General features: G+C 37.7%; 1 protein-coding gene across 2 annotated transcripts; it reads left to right on the top strand.

Moving 5' to 3' along the window:
• The first annotated feature begins 845 nt into the window (after window positions 1-845).
• efcc1 (EF-hand and coiled-coil domain containing 1) lies at window positions 846-19,560 on the top strand. 2 transcript variants are annotated; one of them, XM_079858231.1, is made up of 8 exons: window positions 846-1,683; window positions 2,638-3,053; window positions 13,877-14,025; window positions 14,538-14,673; window positions 14,841-15,006; window positions 17,217-17,306; window positions 17,920-17,989; window positions 18,466-18,724. In XM_079858231.1, the coding sequence occupies exons 1-8, from the start codon at window positions 907-909 to the stop codon at window positions 18,600-18,602; spliced, it is 1,941 nt and encodes a 646-aa protein (XP_079714357.1). In that variant the 5' UTR covers window positions 846-906; the 3' UTR covers window positions 18,603-18,724. The 2 variants fall into 2 exon arrangements, with proteins under 2 accessions (XP_079714357.1, XP_079714358.1); XM_079858232.1 differs by having other exon boundaries at window positions 974-1,683; window positions 17,217-17,375; window positions 18,466-19,560.

Here is a 19,560-nt window from a genome sequence, read left to right as displayed (position 1 = left end):
ACAAGCGGCTCATGGAACATAACTACAGTCAACAGCAGTTACACAGTGGCCAATCGACATTCGACTCCACCGGCACTTCAAAGCTTTTACTTACTAGAGGTTGAAAGGAAAATATTGGTTCTGCTATAGGCTGCCTCCATATAAAACAATTCCTTTGCAGCCATAGAAAACTTTAGGAAAAGTAACCCTATTATAAGGGCATATTCGAGTAAGGCAAATTCCAAAGTTCTCACCACTGGCTAATTAATAAGTTAGCCTACTTTGCAATACGGTGAAAAATACATTAAACTTAACGGGACAATACATTTCAATGTAACAGTAATTTTGCTGTTCAGCTGTAGAATACAGATTTTTTTTTTTTTTTTAACTAACAGCACGATTCTAATTTATTTTTAACCAAACAGGCATTTTATTTAAAATAAAAATAAAAGAGTTATGAAGATATGTACATTATGATATTTAAATTTTGTTATTTAGTTCGTTTATTGCATCATTTAATTTTATGTAGGCCTATTGGCCTCTTTTGTGTATAAGTTATGTAGGCTATTTGCATTATTCATGAAAACTTCAATTTTAATTAACTTTGATATATCCTGTATTTTACAACTTGTATGCATAATATAATGAAATATTATTTCAGTTGATATTTTAAGTTTAAACGTAGATTTTAGTTGTTAAACCAAACATTAGTCCTATATCGGTTGATTTATATTAAGCCTATATGAAATATACATTGACACTTGAAATGCCTTTATGTTGTTTAACTTCTTTTCAAAAGTTTTTTTCCCTCTGCAGTTAAGATTTTGGGGGCAGTGCTCCCTTCACAGCAACGCCCCCACGCGCACAGCGCGAGAGTTTCTACTACAAGAGTGGGGCGGTCTGGTGTTCAGATGACATGAACTTGGTATGCTGTTTGTGTGCTTAGAGGATCTGTTGAATCCATTAATCCATTTAGGCTCTATAAATGGAATTTTTGTGAGGGGAAAAAGGATGGAAAAGTCGGACGCATGCGATCCATACAGCCGACCCGCGCGCAGGACACAATGGATAGTGAGCACTCTGGCGTATCATTACGGACTAGACCGTGGAGTGGAAAACGAAATTATAGTCCTCGCAACCGGGTTGGATCAATACCTCCAAGAGATATTTCATCACCTAGACTGTCAGGGAGATGGGAAAATACCAGCCGAGGATTTTAACATTCTTTGCGATATTTTAGGACTCAATAAAGAGTGTGATCTAGAGGAATGCGCGGGGATATTGGATAATCTACCCAAAGAGTTCAGCTTCAGGCAGTTTCACGCAAAACTCTGCGGTTATTTCAGTACCAAAGCTGGGTGTCAGTATGAGAATGGGAGGTTGTTGGTTGGCAAGGAGAGCGAGCATATAGAGACGCAGATCAGACTCCGGAGCCCTTTGAGGCGGCGCGAGAAGCTGCTGTCGTTGGGTACCAGCAATAAGCGCGAAAGCGGAGAGCCTTCTTCGCCCACCGTGGATAGACACACATCAGGTTGTAGGCAGCTGGGATCCTGCACCAGGGAGTGTTACGAGGAAATCGTGGCCCTTGAGGAGGCTGAGGACAGGATAGCCAAACTTGAGGAGGAAAATGCGAGTCTCAGGGAGTTGGTGGAGGACATGCGCGCGGCTCTTCAAAGCAGTGATGCTCGATCACTGGCCCTGCAGGTACAGTCATTGTGATCAAGTTCATACTAACCTAATATACAAACTAAGCAACAATATTTTCTGCATAACGTCTACTTGATTATTAGATCGAGTTTGTGAGCAAATTATAAAATAACTTAGTGGTTTTGGGGTTCTTCTTCTTCGCAAACCCAAGTCTTTTTAAAATAATTTTACATACAGGTGATATGTTAATCTGTAGCTAGCCTGATAAAGTTATAAATAAGATAGTCCTCTACTCTGTGACAACCAATGCCTGCTATGAGTGGCAATGGTCTATATCAGGGGTGGGCAACTCAAGATCTACTTTCCTACAGAGGTTAGCCCTAACCTTAATCAAACACACCTGAGCAAGGTCTTCAGGATTACTAGAAAGTTATAGGCAGGTGAGTTTGATCTTGAGAGGATCTCAAAGGCCAAATTTGCCCAGCCCTGGTCTGTATACCCCTTATATAGCCCCGCCCCTTTTTAGCGCTAATTGTGTTCCAGTTTGTATTTCCACAGGATGGAGGTAATATCTTACGGATTTATCTACTGGCATTTTCTATGACATTAAACATTATAATGCTCATGATGGCTTTCGTTAAGTCTAAATAAGTAAATTCTCTTCGACAGCGATGCAAGAGAAATATACAGGGCTACTGCAAACACGAAAGTTCAAATGTAACAGATGTAGGCCAGTAAGAGCTGTGTGTGTAAACCTCACTCCCCTGGCCTTGACCCGATCCGAGCGGGAATTTGAACCGGATTCTCTGCCGTGGGAGGTGTGCGCGCTAACAAGAACGCTAAAGACCACAGCCTCTAGCTTCAGTCGCTAGCGCGCCTGGAGACCTGGTTCGAATCCCGATCGGAGCGGGTCCAGTAGGTCCAGTTTCACAAAGATGGCTGCGTGCTTGTTTCTCTGGCGCATAAGGTCTATACTATCGCATTCTACTGACATGTTTCTGTGTGTCACAGGTGGGTCTGTGGAAAAGCCACTCAAAACATAAACCAGAGGGTGGCTGTTTCATCGCCCACCAAAGGCGAACAGCCCAGAAGCCCAACATTTCTGGGAACCTGAAGGACATCCAGAGTTTCCTGAGAGAAGTGGAGCTCATCCGGAATTCCAGGGATGGGCAAATCGAGGAGGCCATGTTCTTCAACCGTAAGCTGGAGCAAGAACTGCGAGTATCACGCGAGACCGTGTTGATGCTGGAGGATTGTAACAGGACTCTAAAGAAGGAGCAGGTGGAGATGAGGAAGAGGGTGGAGGAAGCCAGACAAGCTGTGCTGAGTGGCCTCAAGAAAGTGAAGGAGCTGGAGACCAAAGCCAGTCATGTGCCTGTTCTGCAGAGGCACGTTGAGCAGCTAGAGATGGAGCTTCTGTACTACAGGTTAGTGCAATTCTTACGTGAAGTGCCAGATGGAACAAAAACAAGTGAAATGCATCACACATTAGGGCTTTTCACTTTGCGCTTAACCCCAGGTTATCGCTTTTAACCACTTTTAACCCTGCATTGCGGTGCCAAACTTGCACAGTGTGAATCAATGAGGTGTTAGAATGTTACGACTAGATGCTTAGCAACGGACAACTAATAGTGTCTGCAGTATATGAGAATGTGCAATTTTAGAGCATTTGTGTAAACATATTACGTGCATATAGCGTTCATCCAATCAGTGACACTGACACTGCAAATATGCAAATAAGGACATTAACCCAGCATTTAGTCATGTACAGTGTGAAATGTCAACTTATGGATACACAGGATTAATTGTTAACCCCGGGTAAATTTTGAGTTGTGTGAAATGTGAATCAAGATAACCCCGGATTCCGTTTACCCGGTGTTTAGAATGACCCAGGGTTAACTATTTCATGTGTGAAAAGCCCTTTTATTTACTGAACTACTGTTTCATGCAGTTTTGACAGCGTTTATGCAGCAGGCCTAACTAGGTATCATATACCCACAGACGTTTGTCACGGTGAGGTAATCTGTTTTTACATTGGGATAGCTTACTTCAGCAATCATGAAGCATAAAGAAGACATTATCTTCACTAACCACAATTTGGCATCTGTTTCTGGGGATTTCACTGATGTAAATGTATAAGACTCTGTCAAAACATGACAATTTAGCAACGATCCTAACAAGTAAGGATGTTTACTTTAGCTGTTCAACAGTTTGAAATGTATTACAGAAATTGCAGAGCTCATATACATTAAATATTACTCTGTTTTATGCTGCTGCTACTGCTATTTTGTGATAAAGTTTGTTTCAGGATTTTAATGAGATTACTCTGCTAGAAGCATTATTGTCACCTGAACCAGACTGAATGCAGTAAACAGTTTCATTACATAATGTAGATTCAAATAATCTGACTCAAAGTGAACTGAGATTCCTCTGGGTTAAAATGGCTCCCGCCAGAACTTGCTGGCCCTGATTGTGCAGACGTGTGCCAACATGCATGTTATTTAGGTTGGCTTGATGTGGTTCTGCTTCTCGGGTGCAGACCCTGTTTTGTTTGGGTTCATTTAGTTGTCAATGTGTGTGGCAAATGGGCTCCCATATTGGTTAGCTGAAATTATGCACAGCTTCTGCTGGAAGCCACTCATTTCGTAGTTTGGGTTTTATACTTAGGCTGTCATTGAACTTTCCTAGCTCGCAACCATTTAATTTACGCTTAGAAGAAGTTACGCTTAACGTCATCAGTGTTTACATATTTCTTGCATGCTAATTTTGGGACAGCATTCCTGGCAATCCTGATAAAAGTGGATTTACTGAAAGTCTGGAGTGAGAAGTGTTTTCAGCTATCAATTCAGTGGTAAGATGTGGGTTTTACTGACAGAAACACATTGACTTTTTTAATAAACATTCACTTTTATACCTCCAGGCTGCACTAATCTATGTGAAGTCTGTGGTGAACTTTACCAGGAAGCCTTTCTATGGCCTCTCCATTGATGCCCTTAAGCCAAATAATTCATTCCAGATCACAATGGAGCTGACACATTTGGGGAGAGTTCCATTCAGCCCAGCAAGGCCTGACCTAAACAGATTGAAAGTTCCCATCTATCTTCAAACAGTTTCCTCGCTCTACAGAATAATGGATGAACACTCCCTGTCTATATCCTAGCAACAATTCCTACCAACCTCACTAAGTTTAGAGATCTTAGCATGCTACTTACGAATGTTTAAAAGTAAGTTCCTGTTTGTTTTTATGTTAAATACCAAATACTGCTGATTCCATATGTTATTCAGAAGCGCTTCTTTCTTTGTAGACTTTATTAGTTTGGGTGTAAATAATTCCTTGGGCTGTACCGCTGTTTTAATATTCAGCCATAACCAGTAACAGACCTCACATCCCAAAGCCATGTTTACAGTCTGCACACTGCAATGAATGCAGTTATTCAAAGTCATTTAGCCAGATATAGTGCCTTTTGGTGCACCACCAGTTAATGCTTGATGTCTGGGGTTAGAAAAATCTTTTTAATAGAATTTAAAACTTTTTATTAATCAAGATCAAAACTGATCAAATAAATGCTGTTCTTTTAAACTTTCTATTCATCAAAAAATCTTTGAAAAAATGTGGACGATTTCCACAAAAATATGCAGCTCAACTGTTTTAAACATTTATAACAATAGGACATATTTCTTGAGCAGCAAAACAGCATATTAGAATGATTTCTGAAGGATCATGTGACACTGAAGACAGGAGTAATGATGCTGAAAATTCAGCTTTGCCATCAAAGGAACAAATTACATTTTAAAATATATTGAAATAGAAAACAGTTATTTTTAATTGTAATAATATTTCACAATATTACTGTTTTTACTGTATTTTTGATCTAATAAATGCAGTCTTGGAGAGCATAAGACTCTTCTTTCAAAAACTTTTTTTTTTTTTATTAAAATGACCGACCCAGAATTTCTGAATTATAGTGTTTATACAATTATGCACAAATATGATTAGATAAGTAAGTATTTATTTATTGTAAATATGTACAAGATGTTTTTAACAAGGTTTAAGAACAACATTTCAATAACCAAAAATGATATATTACAAGTTAGTCACTGTGCATATTTTTGCCTGGTACCAAAAAGATAGCAAGCAGTGCTTTTCTGTTAGGAACACAATCAGTTAGTACACTGACAAAGCAACTTTCCTTATTTATACAAACTAGCATAGATTACCTGTTCCTTTTAAAAAGTTGTAAGTGAAAGTAATTGTAGCAGTCATAAGTCTCGTGTTTCAGCAGCTCATTTCTGGGGGGGGCGGTGGAGGGGACGTAGACACGTGCAGAGCGCTCTGGCTGGTATGTGGCAGATCAGAGCAGGGTTTTTTTTACTTTGAGGCCAGAAAGCCCCATGGGCAAGTGCTGAAAGCTGAAAAGTCTCTAGAGTGCTTCCAATGGGCACACAGCTCTCTGAAAACAAAAACTCTGGAGAATAGCTTTTGATGCAGCTGCCAGTGGGCGAAGAGGATACTGGTCATGCTCCGCGGGTCATGGACTGACCCATTCACACTGAGAGCAATGCCTTTTATCTGGAGAGAGAGGTGTGTCCGCTGGCTATTTTTCATGTCCTTTTTGTTCAGACCTTAATGCAGTTCTTGTAATAATCACACATATTAATAGCTCACTTCAGTTACCCCACCTGCCGCTTTAACCTCCCCATCTGGCACGACAATAATCAGCGATATTAGACTCTTTATTCACATGAAAGGGATGTCTATTAAACTAATTTTCTCTTTCCTCAGAGTAGTAATGGTCTTGGAAATGTTGCATTTCTAGAGACACTATTTAATATCAAATTTCTTTCTTTAAGATGTGTGATTACACAACCTTGGACCCGAGCAAAGCATCTGATTTATTGTACAGTTTCCTCCAGATTCCACACACAACAATATAATGTGGTATTATGATATTATTCTTTTTTTTTACATTTTGTTTAACTTTAAAGTTCAATTTCTTATTGTTATCAGTGTTGAAAATAGTTGTGCTGCTTAATATGTTTTTATTGGAAAACATTATTTTTAATGATTAGAAAGTTTAAAAGAACAGCATTTATTTGAAATAGAAATTATTTGTAGCATTATAATGTCTTTATTGTCTTTTTTGACCAATTGAATGTGTCCTTGCTGAATAAAAGTATATTAATTATTCATTTCTTACTGCCCCCAAACGTTTGAACGGTTGTACAACTGAAAGTGATACGTGGCCCCTGGAGATTTACTTTTTTATGAGCCATTTCCGGTCATATTCGACACTTTGGAGTCATCCAGAATGAGAGAAAGTCCAAGTGTAGATCTCACAGATATTGCGTAAGGTTTCCTGAAGCCCTCTTGGCCCTAATAAAGAAAGAGGAAGAGGTTTAGATAGAGGCCAGGTCTCATGGGGGAGGTGGTGGGAACAGACCTGATCTGTTCAGTTCATTACCATGAAAAAACACACCATCCGTGTGTGCGTCCTGCCCGGAGGCGTTTTCTCCCCCTCAGAATCCAAGATGGACCGAAACCCTCAGCCTAGACCCCAAGAGAACCGCAGCGAGGCAGACCTTAGGACAAAAGAGACAGACGGTGCGAGAGGAACAAAAAGAGCAGAGGGGGGACAAGAGCCGCCATCTGGAGGAAGAGGCAAACACTCGGCTGTTTGTTCAGTGGGGGTGAATTTCCACCATCTTACTCTATTTATCGCTCCGCTTTCAGACGTGCTTTATTTCCCTCTATTCATACCAGGTGAAAAGCATTGCATTTATCATCAGGTCTGTGCTGTTTTTTAAGCTCTGCTGACATCACAGAGACTGACATGTTAAATGTAAGGCCGTCTAACCGCTCAAAAATAATCAGTTATTATTCAGAGAACTATTATTTCAGCTGTGGTGCGGCCGACTCGTGTAAAATGTGTCCGGGGTAACCTGTTGTACCTCAACACATAATAACAGGGCTGGACAGATGGAATGAACAGTCCTTTGAAAATTCCCTGTATTATGACTGAAGAAGGTAAAGAAATGTCAACAAAATAAGGCCTCATAAAAATGTTGTCTTTAGGAGGTCTTTATATGGCAGGGTTTTTTGGTCCAGTATTTTCTAAGCACTTTGAGAATGAAAAACTCCCAAGACCTTGACTTTTTTTTTCCATTTTCAAACCCAGCTACGAACATTTCCCTTTCTCCTCCCACCCTCGGCCAGCTGATACTCTTGCTCTGCAGACCTCAGCACTAATAAACTGCCCACCTTGCTATGTTGGGGGAGAAATGTTCTCGAAAATGTACGCTTTTTCTCCTCCTGCTTCTTTGTGAACAGTGCTGGGAAATAACTGAATATATGTGATCTGGATTATATAATCAGATTCCAAAAATGTACTTCTAATTAGATTGTCTTAGTACTTGTAATTAGATTACATTACATTTTAAAATACTCCATCGCTTATATACATTCGCAAAGTCTTCTAGATTTGTGGAATTGCACACACACAGACCAGACACTCGTCAAGTGGATATAATTACATTGAAAATTGAGAGGACACACAGCATTTGACTACTGGATTTACAGAAATCAGCGATTTCTTTGTCTTTGGAAGGCTTTTGTCTTTCAAACACATTGAAATGCACAAATTCACATCATTTTGTATTTGCATGTGATGCAGGGATTCCTGTCAGCCAAACCTTATTGATCATGTATTTACTTGTATTACCCCCTGAATACAATTTTCTTTTCATTTTTATATTAATATGGTACAAGATTATATATGCAAATCAATGTGATAAAGAAGTTAGGTCAAAAATACCCTAATCAAAAGGTATCTGATTATATTACCTAAAATGTGTTATGTAGATTACACGAACTACAATTTTTATCATGCAATTTGCAATCAGTAATGGACAACAATCGCAAGGAATCAACCAGCACTGTTTGCGAACACTTTAATTTTTCTGAAATGCAATCGTTTAAGTCCATTCGAATTTTTCTCCAATGTGTCCATTTCATGTTTATGACTTGTTAAGACGCGTAAACACTTCGCGAACCTCCTTCAAAGCTGTGTTTACTGGGACTGCCCTCGTAATAACAAAGTTTCCTGACTCAATTAATTATCGTCTGGTTCCGTTTGGAATCTCCAGACGGTTCCAGACAGCACCCCCAGCAGGATCAGGTGATTTCCAAGATTAACGGCGTCTGTGGATCCACACATGTTCCATGTCTGCCAGTTTGACTCAGCCTCTGTAGTCTTACTTAACCAGGTATCATGTTACCATGGGCCTATACTCATGATTTAATTGTGGACATCTGTTTCATAGTTTTAAGATAAATCGATTGCTTTATCAAGGACCTCGCAACATCCGGGCAGACCTAATCTAGTTTATGTGGTTGTTTACCGTATGATCGTCTCATCCTTCAAAATGTGCTCCGAGTCTTCATTCCATTGAAATACTTCTCAAGTAAACTGGGTCCAAGAGGGGGTCTGTAAGTTCAGATCCTGCCGTAATAAACACAGGAAGTGCACGTCTAAACCACAAACAGCTGGGCTCGCCCCATGTTAGTACATCACTCCGGTCCAGTGTAAATATAGTCTCAAGATAGAAACCTATTGTTAGGTTGACCACCAAAATAGAGAACTGTTCAAGACTAGAGATGAGACGGGCAGCCAAAAGTGATAGACAGACTAATGAGAGACAGACTTTGCCACAGTTCTGTCTTGCATCTGTTTTGGTTTTGTAACTTGCCCTAAATGTTCTTATAAAAAAAAAAAAAAGGAGAGTAAGAAAGCTTGCTAGAACTCAATGCTGAAAGTATGAGTAAATGGTGTCTTTTTCCTCTTTGAACACGTACAGGTAGTATTTCAGCCTGTGTGTCTCAAAGAAGAAAGGTTTGTTCTTCACTATGTGACTTGTAAAGTTCTCTGCAGACTCTTATCAGTGCCTCAGGCAGCTCATATAGGCAGATTCAGATAGGCAGATGCTAGTACAGCCAGTGCAGACTGTTCAGGAAATGTCCAATCCACCTCCACTTCTCCACTGAAAGAAAAGCAAGTTTCCAAAACCTGCTTTGAGTTTAAATTCATGCATCACAAAGAAACGTAAAACGTGATAGAATATCAGCCCATCCTCTGACAAATGCAGATTCATTCCTGTGTCTTCTGTCAGTGTTCACTAAATAACACGTTTGCTTTGTGTAAGATGAATGTTTGGAAGACAGCGGAGATGGAATCAAACAGAATGGAATTAACGACTGTGGAGAGCTAAAGGATGCCAGATGGAGGTTCTGTCAAATTTGGGCTTTGTGTTTGTCTTATCCGGACACATGCTCTGAGCCTCTGTTCTCTCTTTCTGTGAGCGCTATGAAATAAAACCAGCATGTTTCAGCATTTCAGAATCTAGTGTGCATGATATGCTATACTGCATATTCAATTTCTCTTATTTTGTCAGAGCTGTATAGCCTAGAGGTTGGCGCATCACACACTCATGTTGTAGTTGATGCTCATCATTTTGATCACTCATCAACATGTTGAGCTGCGCTGTGAGTTTGATTCTGGCTTGCTAGAAACTTGTCTAATTTAATTTATAGCTTGACTTTACACCTTCCATTTAATTATCCCTTACAAAAAAGCACTTTGGTATGGAAGCTTGTTTCCGCCACTGAATAATTAATAAATTAATAATAATTGCGACTTTATATCACACAATTGCGACTTTATTTCACGCAATTCTGACTTTATATCTCGCAATTCTGAGAAATAAAGACAGAATTGCGAGATGTAAACTCGCAATTGTGAGATAAAAAGTCGCAATTATCTTTTAAAATGTTTTATTCTGTTGTCTAATTTAATTTATAGCTTGACTTTACACCTTCCATTTAATTATCCCTTACAAAAAAGCACTTTGGTATGGAAGCTTGTTTCCGCCACTGAATAATTAATAAATTAATAATAATTGCGACTTTTTATCTCACAATTCTGACTTTTTTTCTCACAATTGCGATACATCAAGTCAGAATTGTGACTTTTTTTCTCAGAATTGCGAGATATGAAGTCAGAATTGAGAGAAATAAGGTCGCAATTCTGAGAAATAAAGTCGCAATTGCGAGATATAAAGTCGCAATTCTGAGAAATAAAGTCGCAATTGCGGGATATAAAGTCACAATTCTGAGAAATAAAGTCGCAATTCTGAGAAATAAAGTCGCAGTTGGGAGATATAAAGTCAGAATTGCACGATATAGTCGCAATTGCGTGTTATAAAGTCAGAATTGTGAGATATAAACTATTCTATGATAAAAAAAATATATTTTTTTTCCTTAGAATTGGACTTTATATCTCACAATTGTGAGGTATAAAGATCTCAGAATTGCGAGATATAAACTCGCAATTGCGTGTTATAAAGTCAGAATTGCGTGTTATAAAGTCAGAATTCTGACTTTTTTTCTCGCAATTGCGACTTTATATCACACAATTGCGACTTTATTTCACGCAATTCTGACTTTATATCTCGCAATTCTGAGAAATAAAGACAGAATTGCGACATGTAAACTCGCAATTGTGAGATAAAAAGTCGCAATTATCTTTTAAAATGTTTTATTCTGTGGCGGAAACAAGCTTCCATACTATGGAGCTACCATAGTACAGTATAAAATTGTAAGATGGTACTTTAATATACACTACAGTTTGAAAGTTTGGGGTCAGAAAGATTTTTTAAGATTAAGTTTCAAATCTGACAAAAATACAGTAAAGTCAGTAATATTGTGAAATATTATTAGTCACATAATCCTTCAGAAATGTGCAGGGCTCCATAAATCTTTTTTGCTGCTTAATGTTTTTGTGGAAACCATGAAACATTTATTGAATAAAAGTATTAGTAATAATATAAGTATAAACATATTATCTTAGAACATACTGATGAAAAAAAAACCTGAAAATGTTGTCATTAAATTTTCTCCAATTATTTAGTGATGCCTCTGCAGTTGTTTCTGTTAAGAAGAAAGTACTTTTCTCCACCCTTGAATTTTCATTTTGATTGCATTTTCATAACCTCTTATGCAACCGTTCTGTTCTACTTTGTTTCTGACTTGTTTCACAGTCTGTGTTTGAAGGGGCCAAGATGGCTGGATCTAATATTGAGACTCTTCCAAGAGTCTGGAGTGGATTCAGGTGTCTAGAGAGCTCCTTTAACTGCTCTCAATGTGTGCTCTCACATCCATTTCTACAGACGGTGGGTTACTGAGTTTTTTCAGTAGCTCATCTTCATTTGTTATTCTCAGACATAAAGAGTTTGACAAAAAGCAGATCCTGTCAGCAGTATTAGTCATATACACAATTCTAATCACTTCTACAAGACTATAACATTGAGCAGATGTGGCATACAATAACGTCCTGGCTTTTCAGTGGCACAGTTATCTTTTTTGGCACTTTAAAAACTATAGTTAAAATAAAAAATAAAATGTAAAAAAAAATAAAATAAATGTAAACTATATTTATTTTGAATATTCCCTATAGTTCATGTGTTTTTTTGTGTGTGTGTTTTTTAGAAAATAACAATCATGTACATGTACAAATATGTTCAAAAATATGGGGTCAGTAATATTTTTTCATGTTTTTGAAAGAACTTATGCTCAGCTTGATCAAAAATACAGTAAAAAGAGGTTTTGAAATTACAGTAATATTGTGATATAATTGTTACAGTTTTCTATTGTAATATATTTTAAAATGTGATATATTCCTGTGATGGCAAAGCTGAATTTTCAGTATCATTCTCCAGTCTTCAGTGTCACATGATCCTTCAGAAACCATTCTAATACTGATTTGGTGCTCAAAAACATTTTTGTATTATTATTAATATCAGTGTCGAAAACAGTTATTCTGCTTCATTTTCTCTTATTAATACGACTCTTATTATTAGAAAGTTCAAAAGAACAGCACAATTGAAACAATGTAAAAGTCTTTAATGTCACTTTTGATCAATTTAATGCATGCCTGCTGAAAAAAAAAGTTATTTTTTTAATGGTAGGGTAAATCTGTTTATAATGAATTTAGTCCCACAAAATGTACAGGTTTAAAAATACAAAATGCGTAACCTGTTCTTGGAAAGGGCCTTTTATTTAATTATGGAACACATTATTCCAACACAAACTTCAACATCCTTGTCAGTTAAACTCCATAGTTACACTGTGCATGTGCAATCTCTTTATCATCGTGCCTAGACCATGTGTTGCTATAGCAACCCTGACAGGCCTGTTTAGGGTCTCCCTGGTACTCTCCTTCAGCAGCTGTAGGTCATCAGAGAGCCCTGAAACCCACCTTTAACCGACCCACCCCCCTTTACAAACACCCTTCACCCCCTCATCTGACAATGTGGATTCCAAATATTGACCCTAAACTGTGCGAAAGCATAGTGTACCGAGGGATGATTCTGTGGGCTCATACGGGCTATATTTATGGCCGCTCTGCACTGAAGGGTTCCTCATGGCAGCAGGATATATGCATGAGTGCACCCGGCTTGAAATTCTTTTCCCTTTTTTCACTCTCTGGGATTCATGCTGGAGCAAATGGATTTCTACAGCCTTTTTTTTTTCTCTCTTCTGCAGGCAAGACATTGTCATCTGGAAACATTTATTCTTTGATTCATGAAAGCCCCATATTGCATTTCTTCTGTCGCAAAGCTCAGAAAAACGGTTGTGTTGAAATGACTGAAACATAATCGATTGCTCTCACTCACAGCTGTCTGACAAAAGTAAAAATGCTCAAAATATGTTTATTTGAAAGTCTTCTGATATGCGTTGTTGAAAATTCTGTCAGATGTATGTTAAACATTCATCATAATGCATACTGTTTTATGTTAGGGTCTAGTTATATATAGTTTTCATAATCTTTCTTTTCACTTTGATGGATGTAATGTCACCATGCTGGGTTACTATTACCCACAACTCTCTTCACTGCTCACAACTCCTCTTAAGAGCCAGTGATAGTGATAAAAATTACATTGATCAATTTTACTTGGTTTCTTTTTTGTATAGAAAGATGTGGAAATTATGTTTAGTGCTATATATCATCAATCTTTTGTACATTAAAATAGTGCATATTTAAATCAACAAACAAATACTAGGCTAACTGCTGCAATTTAAGTGCAAGCCTGAGCCGTTTGTTTGCTAGTATTACTGTACATTGCTTACTGTACAACCTATCAACCCTTTATGATCTGATCTCTACTCTGACCTGTTATGGTTATTTATTCTCCACAGATCTGAAGTGTCTAAAACATCCGTTGCATTCATCAGTAAAGCGGACAGACGGTATAATGGGGCCAGTCGGCCTGTGCCACGCTGTTGTCTAGACACAGAGCAGGATCGACGCTCACCGACGGGACGTGCAGAGACTGTGCCTGACACCAGTAAGACAATATTGACATTACTTTGAGGCTCTGTTGATTTGCAACTTGTAAATAATTGATACTTTTATTTTCAATTATATTTATTAGGCACTATTATAAAGTGCATTATTGGCTCTTTTCTATAAGGCTCTAATGATACTGAAAATTCAGCTTTGCCGTCACAGGAATAGATTACATTTTAAAATATATTACAATAAAAGACAGTCGTAATCAATTGTAATAATATTTCACAATATTATTGTTTTTTTACTGTATTTTCGATCAAATAAATGCAGCCTTGGTGAGCAGAAGAGACTTCTTTCAAAAACATTAAAGAATCTTACCAACCCCAAACTTTTGAACGGTAGTGTATATACCTTAATATGGTAACATCTAAATTAACTAGTTTTATTCAAGTAAAAATGTTATGTATTACATAAATTACACCAACAAAATAAAATAAAAATTCTTGACACCTTGCTTCAAGTGTAATGAGATATTTCATGCATGTTTATGCTCCTATGTTTATATAGTGGAGGAGCAGCTTTTCCGTTCAGTGGAGGGTCAGGCGGCGTCTGATGAAGAGGAAGAGAGATGGACCGGAGAGCAGCAGAGACAAGTAGATGAGGTGAAGCGAATCCTCACCAGACTGTCCTGCTGTGGAGACAGGTACACCCTTCCCTACTTTATCACTCGATGGGTTGTGTACAAGTGCCCTTGTACTGCTGTTTACAACTATTTGATTCACTCAAATGAGATCCAAATAAATGGCTCACAGACTATAGTATGTACCATCCTATTTGTTTAGGTTCTTCAATTGTTTTGTGTTCTCTCAGGTGTGATGAGAAAGCAGTGAAGAAGCTGTTGTCTCATTTCGGCGACTCGCGCACAGAGGAGAGTCAGACGGCCGTGCTAGAGCTGCTGGAGAGGGTCACGCGACTCAACAAACAACTAGAACTGAAGGAGAGTCAGGCCAGGAGGGTGGAGATGGACACAGATCAGGTAAGACCGTCCCGCATTCAAATGATGATTATCTCAGCTTTTGAGATAACTTGATATATTTAAAACATAAATGGATAGAGATCACCCAAGAAAAGGACATTTCTGTCATAATTTCCTCACCTTTAAGTCATTTCAAACCTATGGAAGCTTGTTTCCGCCACAAAATAAAACATTTTAAAAGATAATTGCGACTTTTTATCTCACAATTGCGAGTTTACATCTCGCAATTCTGACTTTATTTCTCAGAATTGCGAGATATAAAGTCAGAATTGCATGAAATAGTCGCAATTGCGTGTTATAAAGTCAGAATTGCGAGATATAAAGTCAGAATTGCGTGAAATAAAGTCGCAATTGCGTGTTATAAAGTCAGAATTGCGAGATATAAACTCGCAATTGCGTGTTATAAAGTCAGAATTGCGTGTTATAAAGTCAGAATTGCGTGTTATAAAGTCAGAATTCTGACTTTTTTTCTCGCAATTGCGACTTTATATCACGCAATTCTGACTTTATAACACATAATTGCGAGTTTATATCTCGCAATTCTGACATCTTTTCTCAGAATTGTGAGATATAAACTCACAATTGTGAGATATAAAGTCCAATTCTAAGGAAAAAAAAGACAGATTTTTTTTTATTTATTTTTTTTACCTCAGAATAGTTTGTATCTCACAATTCTGACTTTATAACACGCAATTGCGACTTTATATCATGCAATTCTGACTTTATATCTCGCAATTGCGACTTTATTTCTCAGAATTGCGACTTTATATCTCCCAATTGCGACTTTATTTCTCAGAATTGCGACTTTATATCTCCCAATTGCGACTTTATTTCTCAGAATTGCGACTTTATATCTCCCAATTGCGACTTTATTTCTCAGAATTGCGACTTTATATCTCGCAATTGCGACTTTATTTCTCAGAATTGCGACTTTATATCTCGCAATTGCGACTTTATTTCTCAGAATTGCGACTTTATTTCTCACAATTCTGACTTCATATCTCGCAATTGTGAGAAAAAAAGTCAGAATTGTGAGATAAAAAGTCGCAATTATTATTATTTATTTATTATTCAGTGGCGGAAACAAGCTTCCATACAAACCTGTAGGACTTCATTCGTCATCTTTATTTTTTGCCAAAGCATTATTTTTCTTTGCTTCAGCTATAATAACGAGACATCCACTCTTGCAATGGGAGTTTGTGCTTTTTTGGGGTGGAGCAATGAAGGGAGGGGTGTGTTTGTTTGGGATGATTTCAAATATCAACAGTTCAACAGCGTTTCTCAGAAATTGCTTACTGCACCTTTAATTAAAATGCTCATTCAGCTAAAAAAGAGCATAGAGGTGAATTGACATAACTAAATATTTGGATTCATTTTCCAATATGAGTCTTACCTCAGAAACTAATAATATGTGAGTCGGATGACACGAACATCTGAAGAGCAGAATAACATTGAACTCCAAATAGACACACATATGAACCCAGCAGTTAAAATACGTATCAGAGAATTTAAATACTTAAGACATTTTCATTCACAGGAGCACAAGTTAAACCAAATAAGCTTTGGCTGCTGGTCTTCTAAACGGCTTACGTCACCCAACCAGGACTTTCTGTTCTGTTTTACTTTTACATTCATGGTTGCTTTCGGGTGCAGGAGTGTAAAATTAGATTACAAGGCACTTGCCCACCAAGCAGTTGTTATGAGAACGACGGGCTTCAAAGAAAAGCCTCAGCTCTCACACTCCCACCCAAGCAACCAGCCGCGTGTGTGTCAATGTGAGCAGCCAATCGCTGTTCCTTCCTGAGATGACCACACGAATAAACCTCCAGGCCCTACACAATTACATGTACACTGAGCTGTTGGACAGACGTCGGCTGCGATGCACCAGACGTGAACTATGTTGCTAGTGTTTTTAAAAAAAGGCCCCACACATATTCATGGAAAAATATCCTGGCACATTCTGGGCTTAACCAGTCTGGGGCGAGCATTAACGCGAACGCAGGCAGGCAGATGTGGATTTTTGACATATGGTCAGACAGGCCAAAAACAAGCATATCTGAACTATTTCTGTCTGAGAAATTATGTGTCTCGGCTGAATTATGGGCTATCGGCACATCTGGCAAAGATTCTCCTACCTGAAATTCATTGTGTGTTGGAGCGTTAGTGTTTAAATATGCGCAAGGTCAATGGTAAGTGTCGTGTGTCTGCAGATGCGGGACGCCCTGGTTCAGGAGCTACAACAGAAGGCTGAGGAGACGGAGCTGCTCCACCTGGAGCTGCAGATGCTGGAGACGGAGCGGGTGCGTTTGTCTCTGGTGGAGGAGAAACTGATGGATGTGCTACAGCTTCTGCAGCAGCTGCGAGAGCTGGTCAGTCAAATGGAATCTCCAGGGAGTGAATCTGGAGGGATTTCAGAGTCAGACTCATCAGCCCAGTGTTGCACACACAATAATGGGTGTTAATCCAGCAGTGATTCTAAAATAATATTTAGGATGTCAGCAACACTGACATATGATTATCGTGCTTGTACATTTTTGTTCTCATATAAGTAGAGTATTTTGTGCAATTCATATTTTCAGTTTCTGTGATGGCAGGCTGGTTGAATGCACATGATTTAATTATTAATGCTGACATATGAAATAAGATGAATTAAGAAGTATTTTGTAATTTTAATAATGTATTACCAGTAAATTAAATCATTTTTATTGGTGTTTGCTGGTTTGGCATTCAAACAAACCCCTAAAAAATCTATAAATATGAAAATTTTCACCTGTAATATTGCCATTTTTTGCAATAATCATGAATTATATTATTATTATGAAACATTGAATTATGTGTGATCGAGTATTTTGCCATTTAATTACCTTTTTTAATACATTTATTATGATGTAAAAATGTTTGTTTTTATTGTAGAATGTCTCGAGAAGATCTTTAGGAAAGATTTTACTCAGCACATTGGAGTCTTGCAGTGATCCTCAGCATGGTAAGAGACACAATAACTTTTAACTTGCCAGCTTTGCTCTTATAAAACCTTTACTGTTTACCAGGCCTGGTAGGCAATAAAAAAATGTGGCAGGAGCATTAAGATATACAGTGTGCTACAAAAGTCTGAGACCACTTTAAAAATAGGGGATTCTTTTTTTAGACCGAAATAAGTTTTGGGATTTAAAAAAAATGTAAAACAAAAAAAGTTGTAAAATGAATAAAATATGTAAGATTCTACACTTGTAGGTCACAAATTAAACTTGTGACATTGATTATTCTTGATGTTAACTAAAACTTAAACTAAAACCATTAAAAAAATGAAATGTTTACATAAATAATATATATATATATGTGTGTGTGTGTGTGTGTGTGTGTGTGTGTTATTAGAATATATATACTTATTTGAAAGACTCTATTTATAGCATATTAGAGCACACAGATCTAAAGCTTAGCTTCTCTATAATTGATTTGCAGGGAAAGCACATATCTTGGAGGTGCTCAACGCTCTCTGTCATGAACTGGCTGCGTGTGAGATCCTCTCTAATGGCGAGACGATACAGAGAGCAGAGAGTCACCAGTCTCTCACCAACTCTCTGCTCATCTCCTTCTAGACATTACTGCCACCTGATGGTCACAGGGTGCTACAGACTCTTCCGAAAGGACTTTTAACTGGCCATGTTGGAAAATGGGAGCAGAATTAGCTATGTATTTTTCTTCGTGTGTTTATATTTCTGTGTATAGTTGTGTAAAACATTTAGCTCGTTATCATTTATAATGAAACATGATGTGACACATTTTGAAGCATTTTAAGCTACTTTTCCTAGATTTTCCTTTTGCAATTTCATATATTCTTGGTCAGTATTATCTTAAAATACATGCACATTATACAATGGTGTTCATTACAGCTTTTACAGGAACACCTAGTTAAAAACCACTCAGGTATAGGCTATGTAATGCTCATAATAACGAATTTCTTTCTTCTGCTGAACACAATAGAAGATATAAATATGGGTAACCAGGCAGTTGATGGACCCCATTGACTTCTATAGTACGGGAAAAAATACTATGGAAGTCAAGGGGGTACCTCAACTGTTTGGTTACTGACATTCTTCAAAATATCTTCTATTGTGTTCAGCAGAAGAATGAAATTCATACAGGTTTGGAACAAAAGGGTGAATAAATGATGACAGAATTTTCATTTTTGGGTGAACTATCCCTGGACTGAACATTTGCATTATTCATTGTTTCAAAATACAGAAACTTTAGCACTTCTGAGCAGTTTTGTTGCTCTTTAAGGATGATTTTTATCCATGATTTGCATGAAACAAAATATATAGCTTACTGTATGTTTCATAATTGCCAGTGTCTGTGCCTCTCTCCCATCGTACAAATATGGGATGCTTTTTTGTTAAGCTACAGTGAAGATTAACACTTGGTTTGTCAAATATGTACTTAAGGAAATGTCCTGTTTTTTTTCCCCTAGATAAACTTCATGAGTTTCGCATAAGGTACTGGACAATATATCATCAGTGCTTATTTGTTCAAGAAATTAAAAACATAACACATCAT

Source organism: Squalius cephalus (genome assembly GCF_949319135.1).
Source record: "Squalius cephalus genome assembly, chromosome: 22".
NCBI lineage: Eukaryota > Metazoa > Chordata > Actinopteri > Cypriniformes > Leuciscidae > Squalius > Squalius cephalus.
The sequence above is the reverse complement of the archived record's forward strand: the minus strand, read 5'-3'. Positions and strand labels throughout refer to the sequence as shown.

Coding starts and splice junctions, on each gene's coding strand:
- efcc1 (XM_079858231.1), top strand. CDS start 907: ATGCTGTTTGTGTGCTTAGAGGATCTGTTGAATCCATTAATCCATTTA. Junction 3,054..13,876: donor ATGGAGCTTCTGTACTACAG/GTTAGTGCAATT, acceptor TATTCTCCACAG/ATCTGAAGTGTCTAAAACAT. Junction 17,990..18,465: donor TTGCAGTGATCCTCAGCATG/GTAAGAGACACA, acceptor ATTGATTTGCAG/GGAAAGCACATATCTTGGAG.